At 38.8% G+C, this 19,358-nt stretch overlaps 1 protein-coding gene across 1 annotated transcript in view; it reads left to right on the plus strand.

Annotated features, from left to right (window-relative positions):
* itpr2 (inositol 1,4,5-trisphosphate receptor, type 2) overlaps positions 1 to 17,884 on the plus strand; it is a 64,072-nt gene extending 46,188 nt beyond the window's left edge. The window contains 6 exon segments of the mRNA XM_032584538.1: positions 1,805 to 1,891; positions 3,919 to 4,040; positions 4,180 to 4,345; positions 4,435 to 4,595; positions 12,690 to 12,851; positions 16,756 to 17,884. Of these exon segments, the coding sequence (XP_032440429.1) occupies positions 1,805 to 1,891; positions 3,919 to 4,040; positions 4,180 to 4,345; positions 4,435 to 4,595; positions 12,690 to 12,851; positions 16,756 to 16,839 (782 nt within the window). The 3' untranslated portion in view covers positions 16,840 to 17,884.
* Positions 17,885 to 19,358: the final 1,474 nt, after the last annotated feature.

The raw sequence follows: 19,358 nt of genomic DNA on the forward strand, positions 1-19,358 counted from the left end.
TTGTTTTTCTACCTCAAGTCATGTAAATTATAAAGACGCATTTTCAGTCTTGACTTGTATTCCCTCACTTAATCTGCACCATCTCTTATTGTGGCAGTTTTTCCTAACTGGATGGGCTTCCTATAGTTTGATTTTCTTACTAACCAATGAGACAAAGCTAAAGAAGGCCACACGATGTAATAATAAAGATAAAAATGTTTTGCTAATGTGGTTCCATAAGTGTATCCCAGTTAAGCTTTTCTGACATTTGCACAACCAGCATCTTTTAGCAAAATTATAGTTTTCAAATTGCACAATATTATCCTTCTGATCCTTTGCAAAGTGTTTTATATTCTCTGTATTTCTATATATTTCTACAGAGTAGGAGTGCCAGACAGAATCCTTTTTATCAGTGCCTGTCTAAATACTTCTAAAACCTTGCTGAATGAGTTATTATCTAATAAAACCAAACAAAAATATTTTGCCCACAATAGTAAAAGGTGATTTTTTTTTTCTTTTTTTTTTTTTTTTTACACATAAAAAACAACAAACTGGAATACATAGTAGCAGCTAAATTATGTTATGGAGTTATTATTCTTCACTTGAACCAGTTTTTGTGTCAAAATGGAAGAAATTACATATCATCTAAAATTTCAGTCAACAGAAAATCACCTGGCGAGAAAAAATTTGAAATACTTTGAGTTCACCTAATGTGAGCTGCATTAAAGAGAAGCCATCCCAGTCACATAGATTTAATAAACCTTTGGCAGGAACAGTCTGAACATTACTGATAGGCTTCTACTAAACCTGACTCCAAAGGTTTTAGTGACAACAAGGTTTTAGTGTAAACCTTGTTGCTTTTTTTACTCTTATTTTCCACCCAACATATATTTTTTCTCATAATAGTAAAGGAAGAAAACATTTGAGAAAAAGTAATCATGTAATTTTTACGTCCCTGAAGCTGGTATTTTAACGGTACTATGAGCTTTCTTTTTAGACTAACTTTAAATAAAACACACATGTAAATGAGTTTCATATTCGTATGCATGGCTTAACTTTCGCGATTCGCAACTTCTCAGGAGAAAGCTTCCTTTGTAAACATGTAAGCTACACCGAATATGTACAGTATGCTGTATAAAATATCCGGTGCCACATGTTTTGATAACACCGGGGATTGTGTGGGCGTGTTAATGAGCTGACGAACAGGAAGACATCCTGCTTGCACATGTGCACCTGTTGCATAACCTGGTGGCCGTGCCATCCTGTGTTTTGCTGAGCAGAGCAGACACAGCAGAGCAGCGCTGGCTTATGTAACTTGCTGGGCTCACGCCTGTCTGTATGTTAGCTGAGGACTGAGTGGGGGAGCAGCCGGAGCTCCAGAGAAACTGACGGCGCTCCGTCCACTGTAGAGCTCTGACCCTTACAGCGATCTCCTATCTTACTGTCCAGCCATCTCTTCCTCCTCATCCTCTGACTCCTAACTCTATTTTATTGTTTTATTTATTGTAAAATAAGCAGCCAGGGTGTCTGCTTATTTTACAGCAGTCTCTGTCAGTCTGCCTGACCCGATTTCATCTCAGCTATACACCTTTTCTGGATTCCTGATCAAGGCTCTGCGCATTAAAATGATTTGTTCAGGGTTTTGTTTTTTAGCAGCTCTTCACCACCCACCTAACAGCTGCTGCTTCAGTTTACATAATGTCTAGCTATATATTTTCTTACTGGTTTAATGACTAGAATAAACTGCGTGTTGTCTTGATGAAACTTTTCTGGATTGTTTTAGTGGAACAGCAGGATCTAAAAATTGTTTCCTAATGGTTTTCAGGGAGGCCAGATTTGTTGTGTGATGTCGAATCCACAGATTCATCTACGAAGAACAGCTGCCCTGCATCACCTTCCAAATCACTTCCTGGTAAAAGTTTTACTGTTAGATCATTTATTTATTTTATTATTTTTTTTCACTTCACATATTGGGAAAGTCACAGTTGAGCAGTTTGACTGGTTTGTGGGTTGACATTTCCAGCCACAGAAAGGTTACCCGCACAAACACACACAGACACACTCTCAGACTCACACCGAGGTCTGCACACAAAGAAACTTGATGAGGCAGTGGGGGTGACTCACACTTCTTGGATCCGTGGATCACCTGCGCTGCAGGGACACGCACGTGATGTTATCCACATCCTTCTCCATCCTGTGCGTGGCTTCGTCCATTTGCAACATCTCAGTACATTTCACACCTCATAAAAATAGCTCAATTCATTTCTTCATCACCGTTTAGTTGCAGCCGACTGGAGGGCTTAGTTGTAAGGTCGTGGTGAATGAATAATGGTTTATCTTATGTCTAATGTCACACAGTTAGAATCTGGGTATGTACACATGCAGTTTATTTTGTTGATAATTAGCTGAATAAAATATAGAGTGGCTACAAGGTCTTGCTAAATTAATTATATGTCTTTAACTTTTTTTTTTTTTACATTTTGGCCATTTATGACCACAAAACTTCAGTGGTAATTACTAGGATTTTACATAACAGAGGAATAGTGCATTCAAAATGAGACGGAAAATGGTTGTCTAGATTACTTACCAGAAACTGATCTAAACCATTTTTTATAGCTCTTGGTGTATCTTCAGAGTTGTTAGCCTGCTGGAAGGGGCTTTTGGCAGAGAGATGCCACCATCATGTTTCACTATGGGGACGATGTGTTCAGTGTTTGCCACACAAAACATTTTGAAGGTAGACTGGTACAACATCTCCACTTTGGTCTCATCTGAGCATCTTCTTCCACATGTTTTTTTTTTTTTTGTTTAATTTTCATCCTGGTTCCCAAGTTTTTTCATTGTAGGCCACAAAATAACAGTGGAAAAGACGTGTGACACTGATCATTTACTTAATGTATTAATAAGACGGGTATACAGATGGCATAAACAACTAATGCTTACTTATAATTGTTTTCTCAACTGCTTTTAAGCATAAATATGCTTTACTTTTATAATTTTTGATACTTAAGCTTAGATTTCTGAACAGCATCACAAAACCCTGGACTTGTTGAATTGCGACCACCAGTGGGTTTCTGACCCCAGCTTTGGGAAACACTGCAGAGCTGGTGACGAAATCATTGTTTTCTTTCAGCTATTGGCTTTTTTTTCTTGCCACTCTGACAAAGACCAGGTTTTTCGAGTGCAGAAGGAATAAAGTCGACACGCCAACAAATTCTCCCACTTGAACTGTGATTCTCTGCAGCTCCTCCAGAGTTACCGTTGGCCACATGGCTGCTTCTGTGGTTAATGACCAGCCTGTCGGTTTAGATCAGTGCTTCTCAATTCCAGTCCTCAGGCCCCTCTGCTCTGCATGTTTTAGATGTGCCTCTATTCCAGAACAGCTGATTCAAATGATTGCATGACCATCAAGTTCTGCAGAAACCTGTTGACCACCCATAGATTCAATCCAGGTGTGTAGCAGAAGGGAAACGCCTAAAACATGCAGGGCAGGGGGGCCCGAGGACCGGAATTGAGAAACGGCGGTTTAGATGAAGGATGCCATTTTCTTTACTGTCCTCTAACAATCTTTTAGACCTTTACACATTGTATGTGTTTCTACTGAGATTGAGTTACACACAGGGGAACCGTAGTTACTTGTACGATAACTTCTGAAGGTTTCACTGGGGGAACCAACATCCAGCGGTCTCTATACTACTGCGTGCCACATTTTAAGGATTTTTGTATATTTAAATCCATTGCTTTTACTTTCACTTCACAATAATTATCTAATTTGTGTGAGACTGTCATATAAAATCCCAATAAAATATAATAGGCTGGCTGTTTTCTTAAAAAGAAATGTAAAAATCACAGAGGGCAAAATTATTTGAAGTTCTGCATCATATTTCTAAATAATATTCCAGAGTCTTACTGTTTATGTTAAATACGTTGTTGTTGTAGATAAAGATGATGAAGTGGAGCGTGTGTGCGACACGCTGCGCATGTGCATAATCACTGTGTTGAACCAAGGATTACGCAACGGGGGAGGTGTGGGAGATATTCTCAGGAGACCATCCAAAGAGGTCAGACCATCCTAAAATTATTTTTCTCCTCCGTATGTCCATTTGTGCTGAAATAGTCCAAACATTTATAAATTTTTTTTGGTTTGACTGTTTTGGTAAACTGATGTGCTGTCTCCATTTTTTACCCCTAACCTTCCAGGAGCCTCTGTTTGCCGCTCGAGTCATTTATGACCTTCTCTTCTTCTTCATCGTCATTATTATCGTGCTTAATCTGATATTTGGTGTGATCATTGACACCTTTGCCGACTTGAGGAGTGAGAAACAAAGGAAGGAGGAGATTCTCAAAACATCCTGTTTCATCTGTGGTAAGCGCTGCCAAATGGAGGCAAAGGCTGCAATGTAGAAAATGGCATATTTTAGAAGAACACTTGTTGATGAGTTATTAATGTCACAGGGTTGGAAAGAGACAAATTTGACAACAAGACGGTATCATTTGAGGAGCACATCAAATCAGAACACAACATGTGGCACTACCTTTACTTCCTGGTTCTGGTGAGGGTGAAGGATCCGACAGAGTACACCGGCCCAGAGAGCTACGTGGCCCAGATGATTGCAGTGAGTCTGAGCACACACTTTTAATACCGCTGGATGTTTTAGTGCAATTTGATATACTGTGAAAGTTTCACCTTAGATATGTTAACACATGGATAGTACTTATTTAGATGTTGGACACTAGTTATAGTTTTGCAAGAAAGTACAATGCAGTCTCTATTATTCCAGAGGAAAATAACCCAATTTCCATTTTGCTGCTGAGCTTTACCAGCTTCAGAAGCACATGAGAATACAGATTTCTGAGTTTTACAGTCTGAAAGTTGCACCACTTTCCTGAGTCAGTCCGTTTGGAGATTCTGCTACAGAACCAACTGAAGAGACTTGGGAAAACAAGTCTGAGCCCCCAGGCCAATGCCAGCCATCCCAATTTATTCTCCTTCACTCCTACTGCTGGAGGGAGATGGATCTCAGCGCCCAGGTACTCTTCACTGAGGCGAGCTCCTAACCTGCTGGGACACAGTGCAGTTAAATGGTAATTAAACCTGCTCCAGCACTATTATTATCAGTGTAATAAGTAACTGCATTGAGACACAGACAACAAGCTGAACGATGTAGGGGCAGCAAGAAGGGTTTCTCCTAATGGAGTCAGATAACGCCTAGCTGCATAATGGCACATTTTGTGATTAACAGTCGTCTGTGATGGGCATAAGAATGGCGGAGTTATAAGGAACAATTTGCATTACAAACAGGTGACAGACATTGAATTAATATGCACCAGTGGGTCTTCCAACAGGTCTGTTCTCTGATGCCTGGCCAGGGTATTTCTGGGAGGTGAGGTAATGATGAGTCAGGAATGTAAATTAACACTGTCTAACAGGCTGCAAAGCAGGAAAACACATGGGAGAGTAAAATATGGCTCTAGTTTTTTTTTTTTTTTCCGTTTACTGTTTGACTTCATAAAACATTATCTTTGCAATAATATTTTAACTAGGGCAGCACAACATATTGCATACATACTGTCATCACACAAGCAATGTGTGGAATATTCATATCCCAAAGAGTTGTGTGAAGTGAAGTAACAGTAGATGCAAAAATGCAAGTTTATAACTCTTGGAATATGATAATTTTATATTTAAAACCTAGACTTCCCAAAATGCTAAAGATCACACTGGTGGAGGCATAAATGAGAAAGAGGAAAGAAGAATATCCCCACTGATACTGAAGCCTTCTGGGAGTTTTAGTCCTTGTTAGGGAAACATACAACTCTTAAAAAAGATCTATATTCTTGTACTTAATTTGTTGAAAAACAGACTCAACAGACTTTTGGTTTGGCCTGGAAATCAGTGAGGATTACTGCATGGAAACATTGCTCATTTTATACATCTTAAAAAGAGTGATGCCATTATGTTATGTTACACGATGAGTGACTGATCACTTCTGAAAAAATACATCTCAAACACAAAATGTTGGGCAGGATGCAAGTTGCTTTTTGTAATTTTTGCTCCAGTTCTGACCAGCATTGTTACTCTGATTTGCTCTGATTTGTGTCAAAGGTTAATTATGATGGCCTCCGTCTATACATCCTACCTCTTTATTGCCTTATTGTTGTGAAATTTTATTATGTGTGAACACCTAATGACAACAAAGAATTCTTTAGAACGGCCCACATCATTTCCCTCCCTCAAAGCTCAATTCTGAGAAAACTAGCTAACGTTATTTTTGCACCGATATTTTTAACCTCAATTGTGTTGCTGTGCATTAAAGAGTTGGATTGAGACTGTGAAGTTCTTTTAAACGCACACAAGTAAATATCAGCACATTCCTCTCATTTTAGCCTTCCTCAGTTGAGGATTTATTTTAAATTCCTTATTTGTTTTTAAAGCCACATCCTACCTCTCTGAGCTGTTCCCGTCTTAAACATCCTCCTTTCCCTCAGGTCAGCTGATCAGCCGCTCCTCAGTGCGTCAAAGACGAAGCATAGCATTTTTCCACCACTGCAAATTAGAGAGGCCTCATCTTTCTCTCTAGTTCAGTGATTTCTTAAAATGTATTTACTTTGGGTTTTTACTATATTTTGTTTTCTGACATTTTTCTGTTTTTGTTGTATGATTCATCTTGTCCCTGTTAATTCAACCTGGTAGCTTTTTAATACGTGTGGCACTTTAGTTCTATATGGTGTTTTTAAAGGGCTTTATTGCTAAAGCCGGATTGGAAACTGGAAAAAATAACTTTCCACAGTGGAAACCTGATGACCTAAAACACACACAGAGGAGCACATACTCAGGTTGATTGCATCTCCTTGGCAGCATAAAGTGATGAGGTGCCAAGCCGGAGAGTCGGCTCATGTTACTCAAAGTGTCTGTTCTGTCCGTGTGTTTTGGATTTGAATTGGTGAGTCAGTGAGAGTGTGCGGGTGTTTGTGTGTAAAATTATGACAGCGACTACAGGCCTAGCAGGTACTGCAGCAGCAGCAGTCACAACGCTGTTACATAACCCATCTCAAGTGGCCTGCTAATAGCTCAGCCCTGCACAGCACGTGCTCTCCTGTCCTTCTCTCTTTCATCCTCCGTCTCTTTCTTTCTCTCACATACACACAGACACATTGTCAGTTCATGGACTCCTCTTTTACCATGCGGCACACACTAGACACACTAGCTGTTGCAAACACAGCAAGAAACGTGATTTGAGGTCTAATTTTTGTAAAGGTAAATTAAGGAAGCTAAAAATTGTCTGCTGCTGTCATAATTTCATTTTATTTTATTTTTTAATATATAAAATGTACTTAGAATTGCTCTACCCAGACACAAAATCACTTGGCAGCAGTGTAGTTTAACAAACTACTGTGTCACGAATAGTAACTGATTATTTACGAGCAGACACGATGTTTCACCACATGTAAAAGAGACATGAACAGAAGACATGCAATACTTAAAACGTTTAACTTAAAAATGTTAATAAAACCATAATTCAGAACATGTAATAGTGAAATGTTGCCATTTTTATTAGCAAATAGCATTGTTAGCATAGTTTACCTTGCTAACTGTTGCAAATGTTTTTATTTTTTTTAGATTATAAATAGTTCTACTTTGTATAAAAACTTCCAACAGGTTGCAATGTTTTATCCTTAATCCAGTTAACCTTTGTTGAGCTATTGTTTTGCTATTCAAGTGTCATTGCACGGAGATCTTTCTTCAGTTATTACTAAAAAAAATCGACAGTATTTAACTCTGCTAATATTTTCACTGAACACACAAACAACCATCAACAGCTATTGCTGAGCAGGTGCCACACAGGCAGCCTCAACCATTGAAGAAATACATCATTTAGAAATATTTGGTTGGATCTATCAAAACTCTTCTAAAAAAACTGCTTAAAGTAAAACTTCCTGCAGAACTACATGGCGGCTAACTCTTGTATGTAAGTATATATGTACACAGAGGGATGATTTGGAAAAAATTTATCTTTTCAGTTTAATTTAAGGCAGAAACATCTTTATGTATAAAACAGTATTGTCAGTGATTCTGTCAAAAGAAGCTCTATTTCAGAAGTCTTTTGTAAAAGAGCATGAGAAGAATATTGCTACTTTTCACATTATTTCCAAGTAAATGATCAGATTTTTTAAAAGGATTTTCACAATTGTAAAAGGTAGACGTGACATGGATATATAACTGTCAGAAGCTCTTGGATCAAGAAGATTTATTAAAAAAAATTTATATGAACCTAAAGCAAACCTGTCGTTGTATACAAATGGATCAGATATGACATGGAGGCGTCATTTGTGTTTTAAATGATTTATTTTTTTTACTGTTGAAAATAGAAAAAACAAAGTAAACATCTGTGAGGTTGTGCCAAAGAGTGTGTTTAAAGTGATCAGCGAATGCACAATAAAGCCTTGCTGTACAGCACACACTGAATGGATTTACAGTCCAACGATGAGCAGCGAGACATTTGTTTAAAATGTCATATTCTGCACGGTCACAGTCTGACTGTATTTCCTGAATTAGGCAATGACTCCTGAACCAGCGGGAGTGATTTCATGCAAAAAGACTATTCTTGAAAATTATAATCCATCAGTAATGGGTCATTTAAATCAAGCATAAGATGGCTCTCGGCTCCAGGGATGTTTTTGAGTTCACAGAGCCATCATTGTCCTTTGGAAATTGTAAAAAATATAAAACTATTCTTGTTTTTAGTTCCCCTTGATGCCCAAGGCTCCAATTAGCCGAAAACATTTTAGGACAAGCTTCTGTAGACTCAATGGATTCATATTGTGGAGCCAAAAGTATAAAAACAGGCAAGGAGAAATGTAATTAGTGAAGAACCTGTTCTTTAGAAATCTGGCAGATATACTGTACATGTCTTTATTACAAATGAAAGCTGTAAAAGAAAAATCTTTGAATCAGTATGAATGGGTGAATTCAACTGACCAAATTATAAGATGTATGAGGACATTTATAGGGCTTACTATTTACAGCACCAAACAGAAGATCTACTAATCTTCTGTTTGGGCTTTTTTCTTTCAAAATGCAGTTTTTAAAGAATAATTTTACTTATTTTAAGCTAAAAGGCTATTATTCAAACCTGCCTTGTTCTGTGTGAAAATGTAATAACCCCATTTGTTAAATCACTAATTAAATGTCACTAAGCTCGGCTTTGCAGCGCTGAGTTCAGTTTCACCACCTACATCCAGCACTAATTACTGTCTTGACATGTAGAAACTAGAAGTCACTTGAATACGACAGCATGGTGCGACAATGTGTTTAACAAAGAAACAAAATCATTGACATTTATCCGTCTTGAAAGAGTTACAAAGCCCTTTCTGAGGCCCTTGGACTCCAGAGAACCACAGAAAGAGCCTTTATCCACAATAAATCAACTGAGGGCTTGTTGGTTTGGTGGAAAAGTTACTCCAAGAGCACATTGGCAACTCATTCAGGAGGCTGCAACCGAATCAAGGACAACATCTAAATAACAACAAGCCCCGTTCACCTCAGCTAAAGTCATTCCTTAGGATTCAGTAAGGAGGAGGAACAAGACAAAACCCTTTTCTGACCAAAAAGAAAAATTCTACCAAATATTTTTAAGTGACTGGACGACTTGCTTGTTGTGACATCACCTGAAACTATCCAGTCACGATCAAAACCTTCCAATGGTGCTCCATTAAGGTAACTCTGCTATGAACAGTAGTCATTTGTTGCTCAAGGTAGCAGCAACAGTTGTTGGGTTTAGAGATTTATTTTTACATGAATAAAATCATTATTATAAAACTAGTTTTGGTTTTTACTCAAGTTCCCTTGGCTAAAAACATTAAAAAAAGAGGAAAAATGTGTTCAAATTCACAAATATCTCAGGGGAAACTATGTAATGTAGTACATTTCTTAAATATTTTTTTCTAAATGGTCACTTCTATTGCTTGTGCAATTTTTTTTTTTCTGAGACTATTGTTCAGTTTGTAGTAATTTTCTTTAGCTCCTCTCAAAGCTTGAGTGGACTCACTGAAACACGATGTATACATGTGGCCGTTACTGTACCTGTAACGACCACATGACATGATTTATGTCATTGTGGATATGTCATTGACATAAATCATATCAATGACGGGGCGTGCTGTGGTGGCGCAGGGGGTTAGCACGCCCCACGTTTGGAGGCCTTAGTCCTCGACGCGGATGTCGAGGGTTCGACTCCCGGTCCCGGTGACCTTTGCCGCATGTCTTCCTCTTCTTCCCTTCTCACAAAAAATACGAGCCACTAGGGCTGCAAAAACTCTTCGGAGGAAAAAAAAAAAATCATGTCAATGACACATTTCTGAGAAAAATAAACTTATATTTGCAGGGATTTATGACTCAACAAGTAGCTTTTGGGTCAGCATAGCAAAAAGCTGCATCATCTAAGAAAAAAAGAGACACAAGTAAAAAACAAAATCATATATTAAGTCATTTACATTCTGAAATTTTTTTGTTTGTCCCCTTTTTCTTATTGTAGCATTCGCTTAATGTTATACAATGTGGCGCACTGATTGTAACCTTTTTAAATGAACCGAACTTCAGCTCTTTTAATACAGCAGAATAAGAATATAAGTTCTAGGAATCTTTTCTCTGCACTGATTGCTTCTAATGTTTCTAGGGCATTTTTCATGCTAATGACAACAATCTAAAATACACCTAACTTTGAATAAATATTTAAATAACTGCACTTTTAATAAGTTTCACATTTAAATCTTGCCACCATAGAATTTACATGGTTTAGTTAACTTTTTAAAAATGTTTTCCCACTAGTTTTCTCAGCCTTGTCATTAATATTTCTTTCTATTTTGCACTATTTACATAATTATTTAATAAAATGTTTATTCATATAACTTTGCATATAAATCAGTAAAAATGAATGTTTTTTTTAATGGAGTTTAGTGGCAATTAAAACCTCCCACTCTTAATTAAAGGTCTGCAGCCACTGCTGAACTTTTTTCATGTCTAATCCTGACAACTTTATCTGCTGCCAAAAGTTTCCAGAAACTTGGTGTTATATTTTTCATGAGAAGTTCTTTCTCTATCTTTGCCTGAGTATATTTTTCCACCATGTGGATCTGACATGATGTTTTTAATTTATTTTAAAGCAGAGTTGATCAGTAGATACAATGTAAATTGCTCACAATTTTACTTTTTAAATGCAGTTCAATGCTCTATATTCTTTGCCATAACGGCTCATTTCATCAAACAGTCGTTGCCTAAATCCATCCGTCTCTGGTAAAGTTGTCCTTTATGTCCAGTCTTGACACAAACAGCAGCAGCTAATGTATGTGTTGATTGTGAAGAATGTGTTTCATGAACTTTCCGTTTCTCGTTTTTGTGCATATTTTAGTGAGAATCTGGCATAAATTTCCATATCTGTATAAAACTGATATGGAAATTTTGCAGAGCCCGGTATAATCGGTAGCAATTTTCCAGATCTTAAATGTAATTTTTTAAACTAAACTCTGGCTCTCCTTAGCCCTCAGCTGTCACAATAATCACATTAAGTTGCTCAGATTCGGGCTTTAATCAAATTATTCACTGTTTTAGTAGTTGTTCTTAGGTCAAGACTATCATTGCATCTCCAACCTAAGTGAGATAGAGTTAACAAGGAAAACAAAAACAAATGGCCACCACACCCCCACATCTCCATCCACTCGCTACCTAAACTCCCCTCATGTCCTCTCTCAGCGGTTCACACCCTCATCCTTCCATCTCGGCCTGCAGTCTACTCTTATATAAGAGTAGGTGGGAGCATACCTCACTCACTGCTCCCAGTGGACTCATTGTGGTGCCAGTCAAATCCGGCTATCAGCGCCTTGTAAACGATTTTTATCAGCCAAACCGACGGGAGAATATTGCATAACTGTCAGCTGATGGCATCTGTATCTGTGACACCTATCTCACTTTGCACAAGAGCACGCATGTCGTTAAACACATTCCTGCTCACAGTCCGCCAGGTCCATTTCCAGCACTGCACACACCCACACAAACACAGGCGCGTTACATAATTCTATAGGTGCATTTTACCCTCGGTTGTCCAGAAGCTTTGCTGCAGCTGGTTTGGTCTGTGCAGCACTTTAACAGATCTAAAACACTCTGCATATGAGCGTCCAAACACACATATCTTTCTGTGCTCATTCACCTCTATAATCAAATCTTGACCCTTTTGCAAAACAGCACTTCTTCTTACGGGGCCTGTGCTGTGGGTCCTCACAATGAACTATTTGTTAGAAAAATGGGCCCTACAATGCTGAAACACACACACACGCACGCGCACCCCCTTCTATAAGTTGCACCGTGCTTCATGTCCTGCTGTTGATGGACGACAGTGACTCATCCCCACAGCGGCTGTGTGTTTGTGGAGTGGGTGAGAATTGAAATGTCAGTTACTGTTCATTTGGTGTGTTACTGCTGTGTGCAGTAACCTGGAGACGGCAGAGCTGCTTTAAATATTCTACATGGAGCCTCTTCCATTCTGATGAGATGATTAATGTTAAACCCTCTAACCACTACTTCTCTATTTACTTTGCTCCTGCAGGATGGCTGTGACCCTGAGACACTCCCTGTGTAAATGCAAATCGGTTGCATCACTGCTCTTATTGTCTGGGTTTTTGTTCACCTTCATCATGCCAGTGTTTACTTTCTGCAGGAGAAGAACTTGGATTGGTTCCCTCGCATGAGAGCCATGTCTCTGGTGAGCAACGAGGGAGACAATGAGCAGAATGAGATCCGATCCCTGCAGGAGAAACTGGAGAACACAGTCGGTCTGGTGTCCCAGCTCTCGAGCCAGCTGTATGAGCTCAAAGAACAGGTAGAGTGTCACTTCAGATTGATTTTAGAGCCGGACCAAATCATAAGCAAAGAAAGACACTTGTTACAGCCCTCAGGCCAGCAGGGGCCCTTGAGTTAAGAGCCCACGATTTCTCAACCACGTTCTAATTCAACTTATTGAAAAGCCTAAAATCTCAAATAATTTGGTTTAAAAAGTGAAACTCATGTATGCTAAACGGTTTTTACACACACAAGTGTAATGTTACGCAGCGTCATTATTATAAGTGACTTTTAGTCCTTCTCAAAGGGGCTACAATCATTGGTAAAACTGCTGTATCCACACATTTTGATGTAAAGTTTAGCAGAAGGAAAAAGTGTGGCAAATTTCATTAAAGAGATATTTGTGGTATTGAGTGTAGAGATGGGCATTTATTGTATCATTTATTATCATCATGATTTTTTTGCTTTCAAACAAATTTTTCAGAGTTGCACATTTAACATTTTTAGAGATCTAACAAATCTACTACTTAGTCATACAACGGAAAGTTTATTTCAAACTTAGTAAAATTTAAATTCTATTTAATTAAATAACTCTTCACTTGTTTCTGAGCAGCAGTTACATTTTATCCGCACTGGACCTGGGAATAAATTGTAATGTAAAATAGATAATTCCCCATACTTCCCAGTAAGCTCAGGCAATTAAATCTAGTCTTTGACTGTATTAAAGTCCTGCACATAGAAGCCTGGCTTCAATGTTGTATCATGACCTGGTGAACAGATGAACTAATTCCTCCTGTTTGCTGTTTGATCATTTGTGCAGCAGCTTGTTTTGCTGCGTTCTCTCTGAATGTTAGACTCTTTTGGGGTTTTTTTTACCTCGAAATACCGGCAGACGAAAAGGTCAACGTCATGACGTCATAAATCTGCTCTGAGCCAAGTAAGGTTGACGATTCCTATCAGCCTCTGCTGGACGGAGCGCGACAGGTGGCGATCATTTCGACTGCAAACACAGTCGCCAGCGAGCCTCTGGCTGTTTGGATGACTAGCTGCGCTGCTGCAGTGTGACCGATCACTCCCATCACCTGCCTACCCTGCATGTGATCGCAGGCACAGGCCCGTCCTTGTTCCCCCTTCTGCCAGATGTGCAAAAACAGATCCTGCTGTGGGAGGATCACACTCCAATAAACAAAACAACAACCTCCGCTGACCTCGGCGGCCTGTAGAGCTGGCAGCAGCTTCCTGCTGCCCGCCAGCCCCTCATGGAACAATGAAGTTTCTGTGCTGCCGGAGCCCCTTTGGGCAAAGACACAAACGCTTTATCTTTAAATCTCCTCTGGAGCCAGTGCAGATAGTCTAATTTAAATCTAGCTATCATGCACGCCTGGCTGCTGTTCTTCCAACATATATGTCCTTCGCTGAGCACCAGGGATGAATCTATCCATGTGAAAACAGGTGAGACTTTACTGTCAAATTTCTAAATTAACCTTAAAGGAAATTAGGCGTTATAGTAGCAATCGTGATTTATTTAGGCTAACATATCGCTATCTCCTTTTACACTGCTTATGAGAATATTCCATATTGCTAAATTCAGACATTTAGATGCACTGACTGTCATATTAATTTTGGATTTTCATTGAATTTGAAGTATTGTTTTCCATAGTGGGATGATCATGTAACATACAACCTCTGTGCTTGTTTGTTTTGTTTTTTTCTCAAACAAAAACTGGATTAAAACAAGATCCAGGTATATTTGGTCACTCTTCTGTACACAGTTGGTCATATTAATCTACTTTTACCATTTCGACCAATTGTGACTGGTGTTCTGAATAGAATAGAATAGAATAGAATAGAATAGAATAGAATAGAATAGAATAGAAGTACTTTATTCATCCCAGCAGGGAAATTACTTCGCAGTTACAGCATAGAGACAAGACACAATAACAACTACCACTGAGTAGTAGTTGTCTATAAATTGTAAAAATATGAAATGCTGTTAATATAAAAAGCAACTTAAGAGCAGTCCTTGGAAAGATTTAAAAAAAAAATGCAGAAATGTACTGTATATGTAAATATATGTACAGCAAGTGTGCCATAGTGCAATTGTGCAAAATCGGACTGATTAATGCAGAACAATGATTTAGCTTTTATTGTACAGTGAGATGGCATGTGGCAGGAAGGATTTCCTGTTTCTGTCCCTACGACAGCGGAGCTGGAGCAGTCTATGTGAGAAGGTGCTCCGCTGTCTGTCCACTATGTGGTGGAGAGGGTGCTGTTTATTGTCCATAATAGACAGAACCTTATTCAGTGTCCTCCTCTCCACCACAGTTTCCAGGGACTTCAGCCTTAGTCCCAGTACAGAGCCAGCTTTCCTGATGATTTTGTCCAGTCTATTAGAGTCGCTGGCTCTGATGCTGCTTCCCCAACACACAGCAGCAAAGAAGATGGCACCGGCAACAACACTGTGATAAAAGGTCTCCAACATCTTGCTGCACATTTTGAAGGATCTCAGCTTCCTTAAAAAATAGAGTCTGCTCATCCCCTTCTTGCACACAGCGTCAGTGTTAGATGCCCAGTCCAGTCTGTTGCCGATTACAATTGTGGTGTTGGAAAAGCCAAGTGTGTCCAAATTCCAATGACCTGACCCAAACTGTAATCCTGTAATGAGAAGATAGCTGCACTATTTCTTGTGATTCCAATACGAATGTTCATTAAACTACAATCATAAAGCATTCTTTTGATGCCATAGTTTATTACCTGATTTGCTGGCATGCATTCATACTCTGCATGCCAGCCATATACCAGTATGTGACCAGTTAGATGGAGTTGTAGAGGAGTATTCAGTTTAGTGACACAGATGTTAAATCTCACAGATAGTAGTGTGGATGTCAGGATGATATTAATTGCAGCCAATATTATCATTGCAATATCTAACAGTCATATAATCATTTCACACCTTCCTAGTCAGGATGTTACAAATTAATTCAGGAAGCCCCAAGGCTCAACGCTGCCATAAACTAGAATATTCTGGAACACCAGCAGCAGCTTCCATAATGAAGCAAATTGAACATCAACACAGACTGAGAGATTACAGACTATGAAAGTAGCTTCTTCTCCAAAAATGACTGAAATTCTCATCTTTCTACATTGACAAGTTTACTGCCTTCTGGAGAAAACGTTCATGGTCAGACAGGACAAATATTCAGCTGCTTTGCCTTGAATGTTTGGAGAAGTCAATGTGAGGCTTTTAATCCTGAGCGCTCCCTGGTAGTGGCAGTATCATGCTGAGGACTTATTTTGCTGTCAGTAGCTCTGATGCTAGTTGGTCTAATAGACATTGAGAAGTACCATTTTGAAATGTTTTCATTTGGGCATTTAAAGTTAACATCACCATGGTTGAAACTGTGAACAATGGTCTTTACTTTGAGTCCAGAGCAGTGTGTAGGATTCAACAACTTTTCATGAACTCCAGCATTTTTATAAGAGTTGGGGGTGCAGAATTAAAAGCCACTCCAGAATCACGCCCCGGCTTGTTTCACTACAACATGCTAACGGAGTGCATTTACATACCAGGTCTTATATTTATAATTTTGGTTTTGTGTAGATTTGAAACTCAGTCTTGTTCAGCCATTTTTTGGTTTTTGAAATTCATTGAGATTGTTCGTTCCACCCTGAAAATCAAAAACAAAAACAAGTTTATGACATTCTTCCTGACGATCAGTGAACACGAGTTGCTCTCTAACTTTCTGATCGTAGTGCCGATAAATGAACAAACATCCCTCTGGAAGGCGCTAACTACACGTGAGCCAATGGGATTATTTTGTTTTGCACATTCAAGTGCGCACTTGAACAACTACAGAGCAAACACAGGTTTGCATGTAATGTGTTTGCTCCGTGCAGAATTAAAAGCCACTCCAGCTTAATTGTGTTTTCTGTCTGCTCCACAGATGACGGAGCAGCGGAAGAACAAGCAAAGGCTCGGATTCCTGGGTCCTTCACAGCACAACCACCATCACATCCCGACACACTGAGGAGGGGAGAACCGCTCAACTGTTGCCTGTAAAATCAGATGGAGCTGCACCGACGTTAGCCTTAAGAAGAACCTGCACCTTTAGATGTGTTCATGCAACCACCAGAGTCGAACTGCGAGCAGGCAGGCTTGATGCCCTGGTTATGACACAAACTCTGCCTTTTTAGATACTCTTTATGCCTTTTGTGCCCAGTCAGCTGTAAGACAGAGTCCAGATCTACCACTATGGTGTTTGTATGCCATGTAAGAGATCTAAGGAAATGTTAGAATGAGGAGAAAGTGTCGGTGAGTGGATCATTGGTACACCAATCTGCACCAATAACTTCCTTTCTCAGATTTTGGTGAGAGGAAGGCGCACACTCTGTTAAAGTATTTTTCTCTTTACCCTTTAGGTTCCTTTTGGTATTTGTGGGAACATTTTCCATTTATAACTGGAGTATTATTTTTATGTTCTGAGAAGAAAACATGCTGCCTTACTGTTTTTGGGGGGTTTTTTTATATGCAGCATACTGCAACGTCTGTAAGTGCACTTTTTTTAAGAAAGGGAAAATGTTATACTGGATGTATTGGTTTGCTCGGGATGTCACATTTGATCGTTATGTTTGGTGTTGCGTTCAGATATGCATTCACTGTACCTCTTCAGTTGCCTTTTACAGTTGCCTATGGTTTGTAAATGTGAATAAAAATACTGATAACCTGTGGAAAACTTACTTGAATTTTCCTGAAAATCTTATTTCTGGTTAAAGATGTAGTGAGGGAGGATGAAAGCTTCACTTTTCTTTGTTACATCTCTGTCTCTATAAATATTTAATCTTTTACCAAAATCTTTGCATAATTTACCCCTCTCATTCATTTTTGTTCTTTTGTTGTAAAATAATTGCCACTATTGCAGCTGATTCCTAAATCAGAACTTGTTTTAGTCTGGCACAAACTAACAGCACAACTGCATAAGTTTAATTGCGACTGTCCTGTGACACTTTCTGCTCAGTGTACAGAAAATCTATTTTATCTGCTCAGATGGTCTAATAAATTTGTAACAACAGTAATGTGTAGATGCCTCAATCTTTTCTCATTTATGTTGTAGGTTTATCTTTTTTCCCAGACCACCTGTGAGTTCACTTTCTCTCATTTGCACCCAATTACCAGATGAAATAAATATCCTCATTTACACAAATAGTGCATTTCAGCTCGTGCAGTATGTGTACTCCTCTAGTAATAAAATTATACATGCTGCTTTTGTTCAGTTCTTCTGGTGTAATTGCAGTTTTGCCTGTTGTCACATCACTCTTTACAAATTTGAACGTATTATACGACAAATACACATGTATTTAACACCTGATTAAAACAAAACATTTTATTACAGCACCATCCTCCTGACTGGATTTTTAAAATTAAATCATTAATTTAAGAAAATGTAGAGTAATGTGGAAAAGAAAACCTTATGAAATAAATTCATTCATCAAAAATTACCTCAGACACAGATATTGGTGCTCTTTTCCAAGCTGACTGTGCAGGGATATTTAGTAATCTATGACTTTCTCTCTTGCCTGACACAAAAGGTCAGCTCAATAATTTAGAACATCAAAACTAAGTTTACTTCTGGGATTCTGTTCAAAAAGTAAAGCTAAAACAGATGCACAACAATAACGTTCTGTTTTATGTAACAGTTATCCTTGGTGTTTCTCATACATCCCACTAAAACAAAGCAAAATCATACCTATTAGCATAATGTTTAAATCCTTTTATTTATCATGGTGCTCTCGAGTTTTTGAGCCTTCCCATGACTGAATGAATAAGATGGAATTAAATTGTCAACAAATAATAACAGGCCTCTGAGAATCCAAATAAAAGCTTATAGAAGGTTGGAAGAAAACATGATCAGATTTTTCTGAGTTTTTGGTAAAAAAAAAAAAAAAAAAGTGAAAAATAACTCAAAGCCTTAGTTATGTAATGTAAAAAAAAAAAGTATTTAGACTGGTGTGCACATTCACCTTGCAGCAACACGTATAATAGAGTTAAAAATTTTGTTTATGAAATATATCATGTTGGAGCTCAGCAGAAAGTGAATTGCTTTGCAAGTGCCTAAACAGGAGTTCTGGAGAGCCTTGGTCCACGGCGGAAATTCAGCTCACAAGTGGATATCTCATAACTGGAGCTGGCTGATCATCTGTATGCCTGCACTTCTGTTCCCTGTTTGAAGTGATAAACGAATCATAGGGAGCAAACTAGTGTTTCATCCCGTCCCGTCATTTACCCTCCGCTGAGAGGACCATCCGTCTTTGGCTCTGGGTTTGTTGTTTACGCTGGCAGGCCTGCGTTCACTCCTGCTGCCGGTGACAGCCATTAAAATTAGTTCACGCAGTGCCATAATGGTGAGCAGCTGTCACTGTGTAGACATGAGGGGTAAAGTGCAGCATTACTGGAATGTGTTGCAGTTAGGGAGGGAGAGAGCGGGTAATATCAGGACCATCATTACTGTCTGGCAGAAGGATCATATTTGCCGTATTGAGATACTACTGT

This window comes from Xiphophorus hellerii, chromosome 2, assembly GCF_003331165.1.
Source record: "Xiphophorus hellerii strain 12219 chromosome 2, Xiphophorus_hellerii-4.1, whole genome shotgun sequence".
NCBI lineage: Eukaryota > Metazoa > Chordata > Actinopteri > Cyprinodontiformes > Poeciliidae > Xiphophorus > Xiphophorus hellerii.